General features: G+C 45.1%; 1 protein-coding gene across 1 annotated transcript; it reads left to right on the top strand.

The window, feature by feature from the left end:
- The first annotated feature begins 43 nt into the window (after positions 1-43).
- Positions 44-11,593, top strand: LOC146712089 (uncharacterized). The gene is made up of 11 exons (XM_085452983.1): positions 44-68; positions 2,158-2,401; positions 3,557-3,680; positions 4,069-4,197; positions 5,358-5,440; positions 5,858-6,017; positions 6,160-6,231; positions 6,315-6,461; positions 6,794-7,017; positions 7,115-10,926; positions 11,535-11,593. The coding sequence occupies exons 1-10, from the start codon at positions 44-46 to the stop codon at positions 10,890-10,892; spliced, it is 4,986 nt and encodes a 1,661-aa protein (XP_085309109.1). The 3' UTR covers positions 10,893-10,926; positions 11,535-11,593.
- The last annotated feature ends 1,944 nt before the right edge of the window (positions 11,594-13,537 follow it).

The following is a 13,537-nucleotide window of genomic DNA, read 5'->3' as shown; positions in this document are numbered from 1 at the left end:
TGATTGGCTGAGGCTCCTGCTTCGTGTTATTTAATAAGAAATGATGAGTCCTCCAGGGACCCCTGCTGGTTTGACGGTGAAGCGCCAATAATGAGATAAATACGAACAGGTAAAACAAACAAAGTGTAGAAATAAACGGAACCAGGCTCAGGGAGGGGCGGGGCCATCTGCTGTGATTGGTTGGGGTGAGAGAAGGAAGACAGGATAAAGACATGCTGTGGAAGAGAGACAGAGGTTAATAACAGATATGATTCAGTGCAGAGAGGTCTGTTAACACATAGTGACTGAAGAAGAAACACCCAGTGCATCATGGGAAACCCCGGTAGCCTACGTCTATTGCAGCATCACTAAGGGAGGATTCAGGGTCACCTGGTCCAGCCCTAACTATATGCTTTAGCAAAAAGGAAAGTTTGAAGCCTAATCTTGAAAGTAGAGATAGTGTCTGTCTCCTGAATCCAAACTGGAAGCTGGTTCCACAGAAGAGGGGCCTGGAAACTGAAGGCTCTGCCTCCCATTCTACTTTTAAATACTCTAGGAACAACAAGTAGGCCTGCAGAGCGAGAGCGAAGTGCTCTAATAGGGTGATATGGTACTACAAGGTCATTAAGATAAGATGGGGCCTGATTATTTAAGACCTTGTATGTGAGGAGCAGGATTTTGAATTCAATTCTGGATTTAACAGGAAGCCAAAACAGGAGAAATCTGCTCTCTCTTTCTAGTCCCTGTCAGGACTCTTGCTGCAGCATTTTGGATCAGCTGAAGGCTTTTCAGTGAGTTTTTTGGACATCCTGATAATAATGAATTACAGTCGTCCAGCCTGGAAGTAATAAATGCATGAACTAGTTTTTCAGCGTCACTCTGAGACAGGATATTTCTAATTTTAGAGATGTTGCACAAATGGAAGAACGCAGTCTTACATATTTGTTTAATATGTGCGTTGAAGGACATGTCCTGGTCAAAAATGACTCCAAGGTTCCTCACAGCGTTACTGGAGGCCAAGGTAATGCCATCCAGAGTAAAAATCTGGTTAGATACCATATTTCTAGGCTTTTCAGGGCCGAGTACAATAACCTCAGTTTTATCTGAATTAAGAAGCAGAAAGTTAGCGGCCATCCAGGTCTTTATGTCTTTAAGACATTCCTGCAGTTTAACTCATTGGTGTGTGTTATCTGGCTTCATGGACAGATAGAGCTGGGTGTCATCTGCATAGCAGTGTAAATGTATGCTATGTCTTCTAATGATGCTGCCTAAGGGAAGCATGTATAATGTAAACAGAATTGGTCCTAGCACTGAACCCTGTGGAACTCCATAATTAACCTCAGTGTGTGAAGAGGACTCTCCATTTACATGCACAAACTGGAGTCTATTAGATAGATATGATACAAACCACTGCAGTGCAGTACCTGTAATACCTACAGCATGTTCTAATCGCTCTATTAGGATATTATGGTCGACAGTATCGAACGCTGCACTGAGGTCTAGCAGGACAAGCACAGAGATGAGTCCACTGTCAGAGGCCATAAGAAGATCATTTGTAACCTTCACTAAAGCTGTTTCTGTGCTGTGCTGAGCTCTGAAACCTGACTGAAACTCTTCAAATAAACCATTCCTCTGCAGATGATCTGTTAGCTGTTTGACAACTACTCTTTCAAGGATGTTTGATATGAAAGGAAGGTTGGAGATTGGCCTATAATTAGCTAAGACTGCTGGGTCTAGAGATGCTTTTTGAGTAAAGGTTTAACTACAGCCAGCTTGAAGGCCTGTGGTACATAGCTGATTATTAGAGATAGGTTGATCATATTTAAGATCGAAGAATTAATTAATGGCAGGACTTCTTTGAGCAGTTTTGTAGGAATGGGGTCTAAAAGACACGTTGATGGTTTGGAGGAAGTAATTATTGAAGTTAACTCAGAAAGATCAGTTGGAGAAAAAGAGTCTAACTTAACATCAATGGTACTAAGAGTAGCTGTAGATAATATTACATCTGTGGGATGATTACTGGTAATTTTTTCTCTAATGATAAAAATGTTATTTGTGAAGAAGTTCATGAAGTCATTACTAGTTAACGTTAAAGGGATGGTTGGCTCAACAGAGCTCTGACTGTTTGTCACCTGGTTAAATATGCTGACGACACAGTTCTCCTGTCACTGCTGTCAGGCCCTCACAACACCACGGACCACGAGTTTGTAGAGTGGTGTGACAGCTCCAAACTTGAACTGAACGTGAGCAAAACCAAAGAGATGGTGGTGACCTTCTCCAGTAGGCAGAGAGATCTGGCTGCTTCAGTCACCACCACCATCCACGGGAAGCCAGTGGAGGTAGTTGAGGAGCACAAATACCTGGGAACCATCTTTGACAACCTCCTGAAATTCTCTGCCAACACAGAGGAGATTCTCAGGAGGTGCCACCAACGGCTACACCTCCTTAGGAGTTAGCACACCCATCATGATGACTTTTTACGATGCCTTCCTGGAAAGCACCATGACCTTGTCCATCAGCTGCTGGTTCCACTCCCTCAGCCTTCATACAGGAACAGACTGCAGCACACTGCATCAGTGTGCTCTACAGTCATCGGCCTGTCAGAACTCTGGCAGGTTTTCAGCCAACAGGTCCTCAGACAGGCAGCCAAAATCATCAACGACCCCTCTCACATTCTTCACCTCACATTTCAGTGGCTCCCCTCTGGGCGACGCCTCCACTGCATTTCCTGCAGGACTGAGAGGAGGAGGAGCGCCACCTTTGTCCCTAAAGCAGCTCTGCTTTTTAACTCCAGCCGATAAGAACATTTCCCCCACCAGAAACAGAAACTACACTCTTCTTATACTACCAACTCTTTACTCACTTACAGTTATTTATTCACCTTTCAGTCACTTTAATTTTAAAACTGTGTATATTCTGTGTATTTATTATCTCACTCTTATTGCCTGTTTGTGCCCTGTCCTTATCTTTAACATCATGCTGCTCTGTTGTATCTTAATTGCCGCTTGGGGATAAATAAAGTCTTTCTGATTCTGAATCTGAACGCAGGAAAGAGGCATGTTGTATAAAGTGCTTTAACTGCTCAGAGCAGAAAATCACAGTATGAGAACCAGTTAGCAGTTAGCATTTTCAGGCTGCTTTTCTTTTGACCTTTAAAGGTTTGTAAGGAGAGTCAGGCTGCTGCGATGTGTCCAGGCTGAGTAAACGCTCTCTAACAGTCTCTCTGTTGCAGGATCTTGTTGAGTTTTGATGGATTTGATTTTCCAGGTTGTAAATGAAGGTTTGGCTCTCAGGTTACAGGAGTGTGTGAGCCACACCATCTGCAGAACAAGTGTAAACCCGACGGCTGCTGGATGCAGCGTGCTGGGCAGGGCTGCCATCCTGCTCAGACCTGTTTCTGAATATCAATATTCAGAGCAGATTAAACCTGAGCTCCATCTGCTCCTGACACACTTGAGACAGACCGCCTGCCTCAGACACCCAGAACTCCAGAACACGACAGAGTTTGTTAAAGGAAGCTTTGAAGAAGCTGATGAAACTGAATTGAGATGATTTCTTGGCTGGTTCTCCGTGGCAGCAGAGCCGGCGGGTCGGTGTGTCCCAGCACGGCAGCTCCGGGCAGCGGCGGGAGCTCCTGTTTATCCAGAGAGAGAGCCGCCCTGCAGCAGCTGAACAGGAGGCTGGCTTCATACCTGCAGCAGGTAGGATGGAGGCAGCATGCTTCATTGTTCCAACTGAGATTAATGAGCAACAGTTAAAAGGATCTGAAAGACTTGGAGGACAAAAAAACATCCGATTTCTTTATAGACGTTTGCACTGCTTAAAGATTGATCTATAAAGTTCTGTGGCAGGAGGACAAATGGTCCTCTCACGGCTGATTAATTATTGATTTGAAATTTTAAGACCACAATAAAACGAAATTAAATGGAATAATCATGAACCAAAGATTGTGTTTCATGATGTCACGTTTAAAACTAAGATCTGAAAGATAATGTTTCCCAGAGCTGTGTGAATGTACGCAGAGAACACGGTGATTCACTCGTACAACAGAATGACAGAGAATGTTTGTTTGTTTGTTTGTTTGTGCAGGTCAAGCATCTCGAGGCAGCCAATCAGAGGCTGGAGCATCAGATTGAGGAGGAGCTGGACAGAAAGTGTCCCCGAGAGTTGAGGTGGCTGGACGGACACCTGAGGTCCGCCTCCCTGCTGCAGGGCCAGGTAGACTGTAAATAAAGGATGGGCATGGTCTTGCGTTGTCACAGTTCAGCATCTTTGTTGTCCATTCCTTTCAGTCCTTCACTTTTTCTTTCTTACATGCTCTGTCCTTCCTTTCTTATCAACTTGGATTTCCTGTGATTAAAACCAGAGATAAATCTGAAGGACTCTGAGGTGTTCTGCTGTTAACAGATGCGATATGTCAGAGGAGTCATAAAGTAAAGGAAAGAACATGTGCAGACAGCGAAGCTGGAAACAAACCTGATGTCAAATTTATTCTTGTTGCAGCTTGTCGCAGCTTTAGAGTCTCTGCAGTTCTGAGATAATTTAATGATGAAGTCCTCAGTCGAGCCCAGAGATTAAAACATTTACCAGTTCTGTTCCAAGTCAAAGCCAAACAATCTGATCCAGGCATCAACCTGCAGGCTGGAAAATGAAGCCAAACACTGGCAAAGCCTGCAGTTCCTCTAACGTCCACTAGAGGCTCCAGAAGTGAGTCAGTGCCAGAGGGCTCCCAGTAAAGGATGATCTGATATCGTCGTGTTGGTGTTGTTCCCAGATCATCATGAAAATGTTGTTCCAGGTTCAACATCGCAAGTGACCAATCACATTGTTGTGACGTTATTCTTTTGCGCGCCAAGCCACTCATGCATTTATGAAATTCCAATGTTGCAAGGACAATATCAGTTCTGCTCAGCGTTTATTAAAGGGTCAGGGTCCGTTGATCGGCGGACAGAGGCGCTTTCTCGCAGCTTAAGTACAGTTTTTGGTTTTACGGCGGTTTTTCCCGAAGTCGCATAAGTATGATGTCACAACATTCTGATTGGTCACTTGCAATGTTGATCCTGCATCAACATTTAGTATGATGATCTGGGAACAACACCAACACGACGATATCAGATCGTGCCCCAGTTAATCAGTTTTAACCTTACAATCAAAGGTTAAACGAGTTTCTCAGGTGGTGTCAGGATGCTGTACCTGTGTTTAATGGTCAGACGGGTTTGGACGAGTCCAAAATGTGACAGACTAAAAACCTGAACTTTGGCATGTCCTGTAAAAACCAGAGAAGTCATTAAGGAAATCAACCATTTATTTGTGATTCTCCGCCCAGACGTTTGCACCACCTCCCACCACAGAATAAAGCTTCTCTCTGTCTCTCACAGATCAGTGAATGTCTCTCGGCCCAGGCTCAGGCAAAGCTTCAGTTACTCGAAGCAGAACTCACCGTCTTCAACCTCAAAGAAAGGTAGAGCCACACCAGCGATGTAGTCATACCTGCCTCATGGGTCTCTAATGCACGTCAGTGTATGAGTGCAGAGGCCTGTACGGGATAAAAACCATCACAGAGTCTGCAGAATGAGCTCAGTTTAAAATGCAGGTTTTCATCCCAACACGTTTATGTAACTGTCACACTTCTGTAATTTAACGTGACAACTAGAAAATCACGCGACTCCTCCATCATTCAAACCAGTCAAAGCTTCGCTTCATCACCGTGCTGTAGCTGCTAGCTGTCTGCTAGCTTAATCTGTAGTTCTGATAACTTAACGCTCCACCCTGTCGTCCAAGGATGATCACACCTACACGCAACAACGTGGCCAAATATAGCTGAACAACTAAACAGGTAATTGAAGACGTGTCCCATGATCCTTTGCTGTGTGTGCAGGTGCCAAAAGGTGCGTGAGCAGCGTACTCAGCTGGAGGCGGAGCTTAGTGACCTCGGGCTGGTGGGGGAGGTCCTGAAAGTTCACAGTCTGCCTGAGCTTCAGAATCCTCTGAATGAGCAAAAGCAAGAGAAAGCGGATCTGCAGACTCAACACCAGCAGGTAAAACAATCTCACCTGGATGCTTAAAAAAACCTACACCCCTTTTCCTGCCTACCTGTGTAGGATATGCAGGTTCTCCTGGCCCAGATATCAGTGATGTGCTGAGATGCACATCACTGAGTCTTCAGACCTGATCCAACAGGTGGACCACCTGAGACAGACGAGTGTTGGACACCTGGACAAGAACAAGAGCAAACCCAGGTGCAAGACTCAGGTAGGCACATGCACACCTGCACACCTGTATTTTAACATAAAGGAAACATTAATAAGGATAATAATGCAAAAGCATTTTAACAGGTGTTTTGTGTTCAGCTGTCCATGCAGAGCATTTCACAGGTGACCTTTGACCCTTCATTGGGGTCAGACGCTGACAGAGCTGAGCTAGAAGCAATGAGGAGAGAAGTGTGCTGTCTGACAGCAGAACTGACGCGACTTCAGGCTGCGGTAAGATCAAACCACACACCAGCACTCCGATGTTCCGACCAGGAACCTGTAGGCCCACCTATGAGTTCCTCTGGTTCCTTCAGCCACATGTCATTTAGTTTTTTCCAGTCTTCTAGATTGGGTTGATGCTTTAGTTTAGCAAGATAATCTTCACAATAACACGTGTTTTATGAACTCCTCCCCCCAAAGAGCCAATCAACAGCTGAAGCCAAAAGCTGGTCAGACTAGAAACAACTCCAGAGTTTTCTCAAAGTCAGGACTGAAAGACAAAACCAAAACCATCAGAGTCAAGATAAAAAACAGGATTAGAATGAGTCTTCCTGTCTGTCCAGGTCTTGGTATTGGAGTCCTCTGGTCGGGAGCAGAAGGAGTCATTACTCCAGCAGCTGGTGGTCCTACAGGAGTCAGCAGATGGTTTGTGCAGAGACCTGGACTCGGTGCTCCAGGCTGCAGCACAGCAGGCTGCAGACCAGCAGTCACTGCTGGACGTCAAGAACCAACTGGGGGCCGAGATACAGGACTACAAGCAGCTGCTGGACAGCGCGGACCGTCAGGGGTATGAGATGATGATAGAGGAATAGATAAATACGTCCCCTTTCAGTTATTAAAATTTAGTTTTTTGCTCTTGCCTTTGTCTTGTTTTATCTTTTTAGAGTTTCACATGTCGACTTTAACTCCAAGCCAGATGTCAGATCTTCCTGTCTTGAGACCAGAAAACCCACATTCAGGAGCAACAAGACGGTGAACAGAACCGTCAGTGTTCATGGCGGCCGCGTTCACACTCTTGAAGAAACACCAATAGTTTCACCGAAAACAGCGACTGCAGCCCAGTCAGATTTTGTCCATAACAAACATCCAAATAACTCACCTAGAACACTGACCAAGCCTCTGATGGAGACCATCCAAAACTCTGAAAACCAGAGAACAGTAGTGCTTTATAAAAAAGTGTGCAAGTCCATCATATCTACAGAGACAGGCAGCAGACAGAGGAGCCCTGTGGAAGTTCTTACTAAAGATCGTGATGTTGGGGCTCAAACTAGCCGAGACGTGCGAGCTTTGGTCAAGACCTTTACTTCCAAACAAGCTGGTTCACTCTCTACTGACACAGGGACAGACATGGAAACTAACAAAAACACTCCTTCTGCAGGACCAGACGTAATTCAAAAAACACATTTTGTAATGTATGAGACCTCGTTTCATCTCTGCAAACCAGTTGCTGTTGAGGTAAAAGTGAGAGAAGCTTTCATCTTTACTCAGATGGATCCAATTGAAGCCTCCTTCCAAGCAAAGGAAAAAGATCCAACAAAGATCATCATCAGGGAGGCTGAGACTCCACCAGAAGCTGTCAGGGACATGGATGAAAATGTCAGTACAGTGCACAAGCCAGGATCTCCTCCAGTGTTTAGATCAAGTAAGGTTCAGGTAGCCCTTATGAAAGAAACCGATAAAGGAACAAATGGAAGGTCTGAAACAGTAGACACAGAAGATGTTCTAATCCTTGATCAGAGTTTGGGATTGTCCAAAACTGAACTGAAGAAACTCACAGAAGACAAACCTGCAGTGCATGACAATGAACATTTTTTGTCTAGTATCTCAGAAATTAATAACAAGCTTCACAGTAAAACTACAAGTGCTGAGAACGTAAAGGAAGAAGTAGACAAAGTAGAAGAACTCCACGACTGCAAGGAAGTGAAGATGAACCGTCTTAAATCAGAAAATGAGCTGATAAATCTGCAAAGTCAGGAGATATATTTCAGTGCTACAAACTCAGAAATGTCTATAAGCCTAACTGATTCTGGTGTGGCTTTAAGTTCCTCCAGCCCTGAAGAGCATCAGAGTCCAAGAGAAGAGGAATCAATGAGTCCAACAAAGCCAGATGCATGCTTGAATCCAGAAAAGTGTTCAGTGAAGAGTTCCACTGAGCCAGAACCGGATCTCACACCAAACGATCCACACATATGTTTAAACCCAACTGAGGATATGACTGAGGTGGATGATGGGCTTGTAGACAGAAAGGAAGAAGCAGAAGATACTTTGATTGTCCTGAGTTTAGATAAAAGTTTAACAAATATGTCCAACAACAAACTTGTGAAGGATGCAGATTCATGGACCAGTGTCGGCATTTCTTCTCCAGAAAGCAAGGAAAACCAAAAGTGTTATATCCAACATACAGATAGTTTAAAGGCAGAAGTGGATGAAATGAAAACAGTCAACAATGCCAGCGAGTTGAAGCTGGATCCAGTCGAGTCTAAGAAGGAGACAGGTGATCTTTCAGGTGAAGAGGCGTCAAATATATCTACAAGTTTAACAGATTCTGGTGTCGGTTTGAGCTGTTCCTCTTACGAAGAGCTACAAAGTCCAAAAGAAGTCCATTTGGCAGTTGGTGAAACAAATTCACCTAGCTGCTTGAGCCCAAAAATATGTGTGAGTCCAGATGAGACCGAGGTCATGCTAAACCTTACAGATCAGGTGTTTTGCCCAGTAGATGTGGAAGACCACATTGCAAGTCCTGATCTACTTCCAAGTCCAAATGACCCAGAAAATTACCTCAGCCCAAATGACTCAGACGTATGTCTCAGTCCAGATAGTGATGTAAAAGAAGAGGCAGGAAGTCTGAATCTAATTGAGGCAAATGCACATGTTCACCCAGGAGAGAAATTCATTCTGTCAACAAAAGAGGACGGACAGTCGGTATCGTTTAGTGGAGATGGGTCATTGCCAGAAGACAGAGATACGAAAGTCATAACGTCAGAGGGAAACCGGGGTGTGCTTTTTAGGCCATTTAAAGGTTATGAAGGAAGGGGAATTAAGCTGAATGGCACAAAGATAAGTTCTAGACCAACCAGTCAGAGAAGCAGCCTTCAGGTGAGCAGCAGTCATGGAGGCTCGGTGTTTGGAGATGGACGAAGTATCATAGCAGACAGAGAGGAACAGCTTGGTTTTGGAGGCCTTTATCGCAGAAGAGATGCAAGAAGGTCCAGAGGCAAAGATGTAAGTGGTCCTGCAGATGAAGATAAGATAGGAGGTGTGACTATGAATAGAGGTATGAGGGGGCAGAGAAACAGTGACTGGCAAGCGAAGAACCAAACAGGTAATGCCGAAGAAGCAAGCTTTGGAAATACCCCTTCCAACAGAGGAATGGCCTTTAGCAAGCCAGGAGGTTTTAGCAACAGTGGAGATGCACAAGTGGGTACAGCAGCGGTAAAGGGAAGATTCAGTGGAGACTTGATGGCTTATGGTGGCTGCTTGGGACATATGAGTGTCAGCTTACCTAACTCAGGGAGCAAGGAACATCTTCCAGAAGACGGGAGATTTGGAAGTAGGGGGTGGATGGTTTATGGTGACAGTCTTATACGCCAGAACAGCTTAGACGCTGGGACTAGCTTACCCAATGAAAGGGGTGGAGAAAACTCATCCATGAATGGAAATCTTGTGACAAGTCCACCAGAAGCAGGGAGATTTGGGAGGAGAGGGAGTGCAGAGTGGATATTTTACGAAGGCAGTCTTGGACGTAAGAACAGCTGGGCTGGCAGCGATAGCTCGCTGAGTGCTGAGAGCAAAGAACGCCTTTCACCTGCCACAAACTCAGCCACAACCCCACCAGGAGCTGGGATATTTAGCTGTGGGGAGTTGAAGGTTTACGGTTGGCATGCTGGATGCACGAGCAGCGATAGCAAAGACTGTCCCTCAGCAGCCACACACATAGCAACAAGCCCACCAGGAACACCAGGAGCAGGGAGGTTCAGCAGTGGGGCGTGGACAGTGTATTGTGGGAGTCCTGGTCGTGTGAGCAGAGCTGATAGTGCTGACAGGGTCAGCAGCAGCCAGATGGTCAGTCCTCCCAGCAGCTACGTCAGCAGTGGGCGTAGACTCAACAGTGCTGGAAGTGGTGGCAGGCTGAGCTTGGCCAGTGTCGTGAGGCGCAGCAGCAGCGTGGGGAGATTCACCGGCACGGGCAGCGGCGGATGGAAACCTGTTTACAGCTCAGCGAGTGGGCACAGCGTGGGGAGTGCAGGGTGGGGCGGGGGAGAGAGGACAACCAACAGGCAAAGAGCTCCGAGCCCCGGGAGGAGGATCAGGGGCAGTGGGGGGTGGCTAAGCAGTTCAAAGGCTGCTGGGAACCGGATAACCGGCGCAGGAAGCGGATCCAAAGTCGCTGGTAGCAGTAATAGACTCAGCAGTCATGCTGGAGGGAGGATCAGCAGTTCAGGGAGGACCAATAACACCGGGGGCAGGGTCATCAGCAGCAGCGATCGGCCAATCAGGAGCACGGGAAGCCAAGCCGGAAGCAGCAAGGAGAAGATCAGCGTCTGCAAGATGGCGGCACTAACGATCTCAGCTGCAGGGAGGGAGAGAAGTCAGGAGAGACAACGACAAGCTCAGAGAGCCCGACAACCACGACAACAACAAGAACAACAACAGCAACCATGACAACAACAACAAGAACAACAACAAAAGGCTGCAGGTGAGATCAAAGTCGCAAAGACAACAATACAAACACATCTGAGGAGTTCATGTCCAGCATGAAGAGAAAGTAATGCAGGCGACACGAGCAATGACCTGATCTGAAATAAGAACATCGTTGTGGGGTCTTTACTTTTCAGTATTAAGCAGCGTCAGGTGACTGCTGTTGTGATTCGGTGGCTTATAAATAAAGCTGAATTGAACTGACGCATGCACACGTTAACTTTCTCGGATTACTGAGGCTGTTTTCAAACATGCTGAAAAAAGAAATCCAGGTGCTCGAACTCGGAGTAAATGTTATTCCCAACAGGCTTAAAACACACAAAGCCTGAGCTCATGGAAATCTGTGCTTTTGAGTCTAAATGCCTGGATCGACGCTTCTGACGTCTGCATTAATTTCTGTGAAACTAAAGAACATTTGATAGGTACAGCAGGGAGAAAACACGGAGCATCTAACCTGTGTCGTATGAAGAGACAAAGCTGTTTGTTCCTTTGTTTTGTTTACATACAGACTGTTTATTTATACGTTCAGATGTTTTCAAACGTCCGCGCTGTGATGAAGCGTCACTCTGCTTAACAACAGTAAGAATGGCCTCTCTTGCCTTGCAGCTCCCTTGCCTCTCATCCAGTGCTCGCTGACCACAGGTGTCATGGTCATGACCTCTGACCCTGAGGGCGTTGATGACATCATGCAAGTCTGAGTAGGGTGATATTTTCTGATTCTTTTTCTACATTAAATAGTGATTTTTTTCTCATAAGGACATTAAAGACTGACAGGAAGGACATGCAGCAAAGGGCCGCAGGTCGGATTCAAACCCGGGCCGGCCGCACTCAACCGTGCAGCATATGGCTGTCTGATCATCCCACTGAGCTGAACCAGTGCCCATAGATACTGAATTTAATGGAGCCATGACCACACAGCAGTTTTTATCTCTATGTGTTGAATATTTTCAGCCTGACAGGTACATAGGCAGCAGACAGCCTCGCCAAATCTTTTGGCTGACAAACACTTTTAAGCTCTGAAGCTGTTTCATTCACACTGAAAGTGTCACAGTCCAAAGACGAAATCAGTGTTTTGTTTCCAAATCTCAGAGAGTTAAAATATGATGATGCTGGAAGAACGACGTGTAGAACATGACGCTGTTACGCAACAGTACATGGAGTACATGTACCGCAGTCACGTATTTAAAATACAAAACATGAGTAACTGTATTCAGTTACAGTTACAGTTGAAAAAGGTGGTAATCAGAATACAGTTACTTTGTTGAAATAAGTGGATTACACGGCGGTCTTTTCCTGTTTCATATGTTCGGCTATGCTCTATTTTTGGTAATTCCACGCCGGTGGAAACCCAAACAAACACACATTAAGAGGCTCTGATGTCTCAGTCTCACGGCCCAGGTCACCTGTACTTGCAGCCTGGTGTTGGTGTGGAGAGTAACCTTCAGTAATAGTAATAAATCACACAGCAATAGGACATTCATGTAGTTGTAAAAAGCATGATAATATATTAAGTAATCCAAAGTATTCAGAATACGTTACAAAATACATTTTGGGGCATGTAATCTGTAATCTGTAGTGGGATACATTTTAACAGTAACCTTCCCAACACTGTTAACAAATACATGTTAAAAAGAAGACATATGTTTCACATTTAGAGGACAAACCACAGGTTTGGGCTTTAAATGGTTAAGAGTCTCATCAGCTGGTGTCATTTCCTTAGTTAATAATAACTTAGATTTGTATGACATCGTACAAGAAAACCACCTTTTAACGTTTGTCTTCTTTATGCGGTGAAACAAAGCAGATTCTTCAGGTGTTGCAGTGACATCAGGAGGCAAAGGTGCTTCATCAGCTTCTCCTAAAAGTTCATGTTGAGCAACATACGACAGTAAGCACCAGGAGCAGATTAACGTTACAGTCTTATCCTCGCTGGGGATTGTTTTTAAATGTCGAGTCCAATAACAGCTTGTTCAGGTTCTTTCCATCTTTATCAGCATCCTTCTGTGTTAACCAGAGAAATCTAGTTTGTACACTTTGACCTGGAAAATAAAGCTGAATATTAATCTGTGCCCCGTTTCCTCTTTAAGAACATGAAAGCGATAAAGTCATGAAGCACCCAAAGTGTCTGATGAGAACGTTTTAACTCAGGTTGTGAAACAGACTCAAACAGACTCACTGCTGGCTTTGTAAAGTAGTTTAGTTCTGTAGTTCTTAGTGAAACACGCAGGAAGAGCACAGTGGGCTTTCCTTCATCAGCAGCCTGAACGCAGGGAAAACCTCTGAAATCTGAGGTCAATGAATACACGGCCTCCACCTATGACTGCTGCACATTCAGTCTAACCACCAGAGGGCAGCAGAGACAATGTGACCTTCCTCCATACTCTCTCCTCATCTTCTTACTCAGTGGTGCATCAGGAGTCTTTCTCCGTGAATCATATTGAAATGATAAGTATGTTTGTAAAAATCAGGCATCATTTTATCAGCTCCAGTTTTGATCATCAACAAAACATATTCAGTATATTCATACATTGTTAGGTTCATGTTCAGCTGCTCATTAAAGCAAATTTCAGCTGGACGCGGTGAAGATGACCTGCTGACACAGGTAAATA

Source organism: Copadichromis virginalis, linkage group LG4 (genome assembly GCF_057382275.1).
Source record: "Copadichromis virginalis isolate Kocher_CV1m ecotype Utaka linkage group LG4, C_Virginalis_male_GT1.1, whole genome shotgun sequence".
Taxonomy (NCBI): Eukaryota; Metazoa; Chordata; class Actinopteri; order Cichliformes; family Cichlidae; genus Copadichromis; species Copadichromis virginalis.
This window is presented reverse-complemented; position numbering and strand designations above follow the sequence as displayed.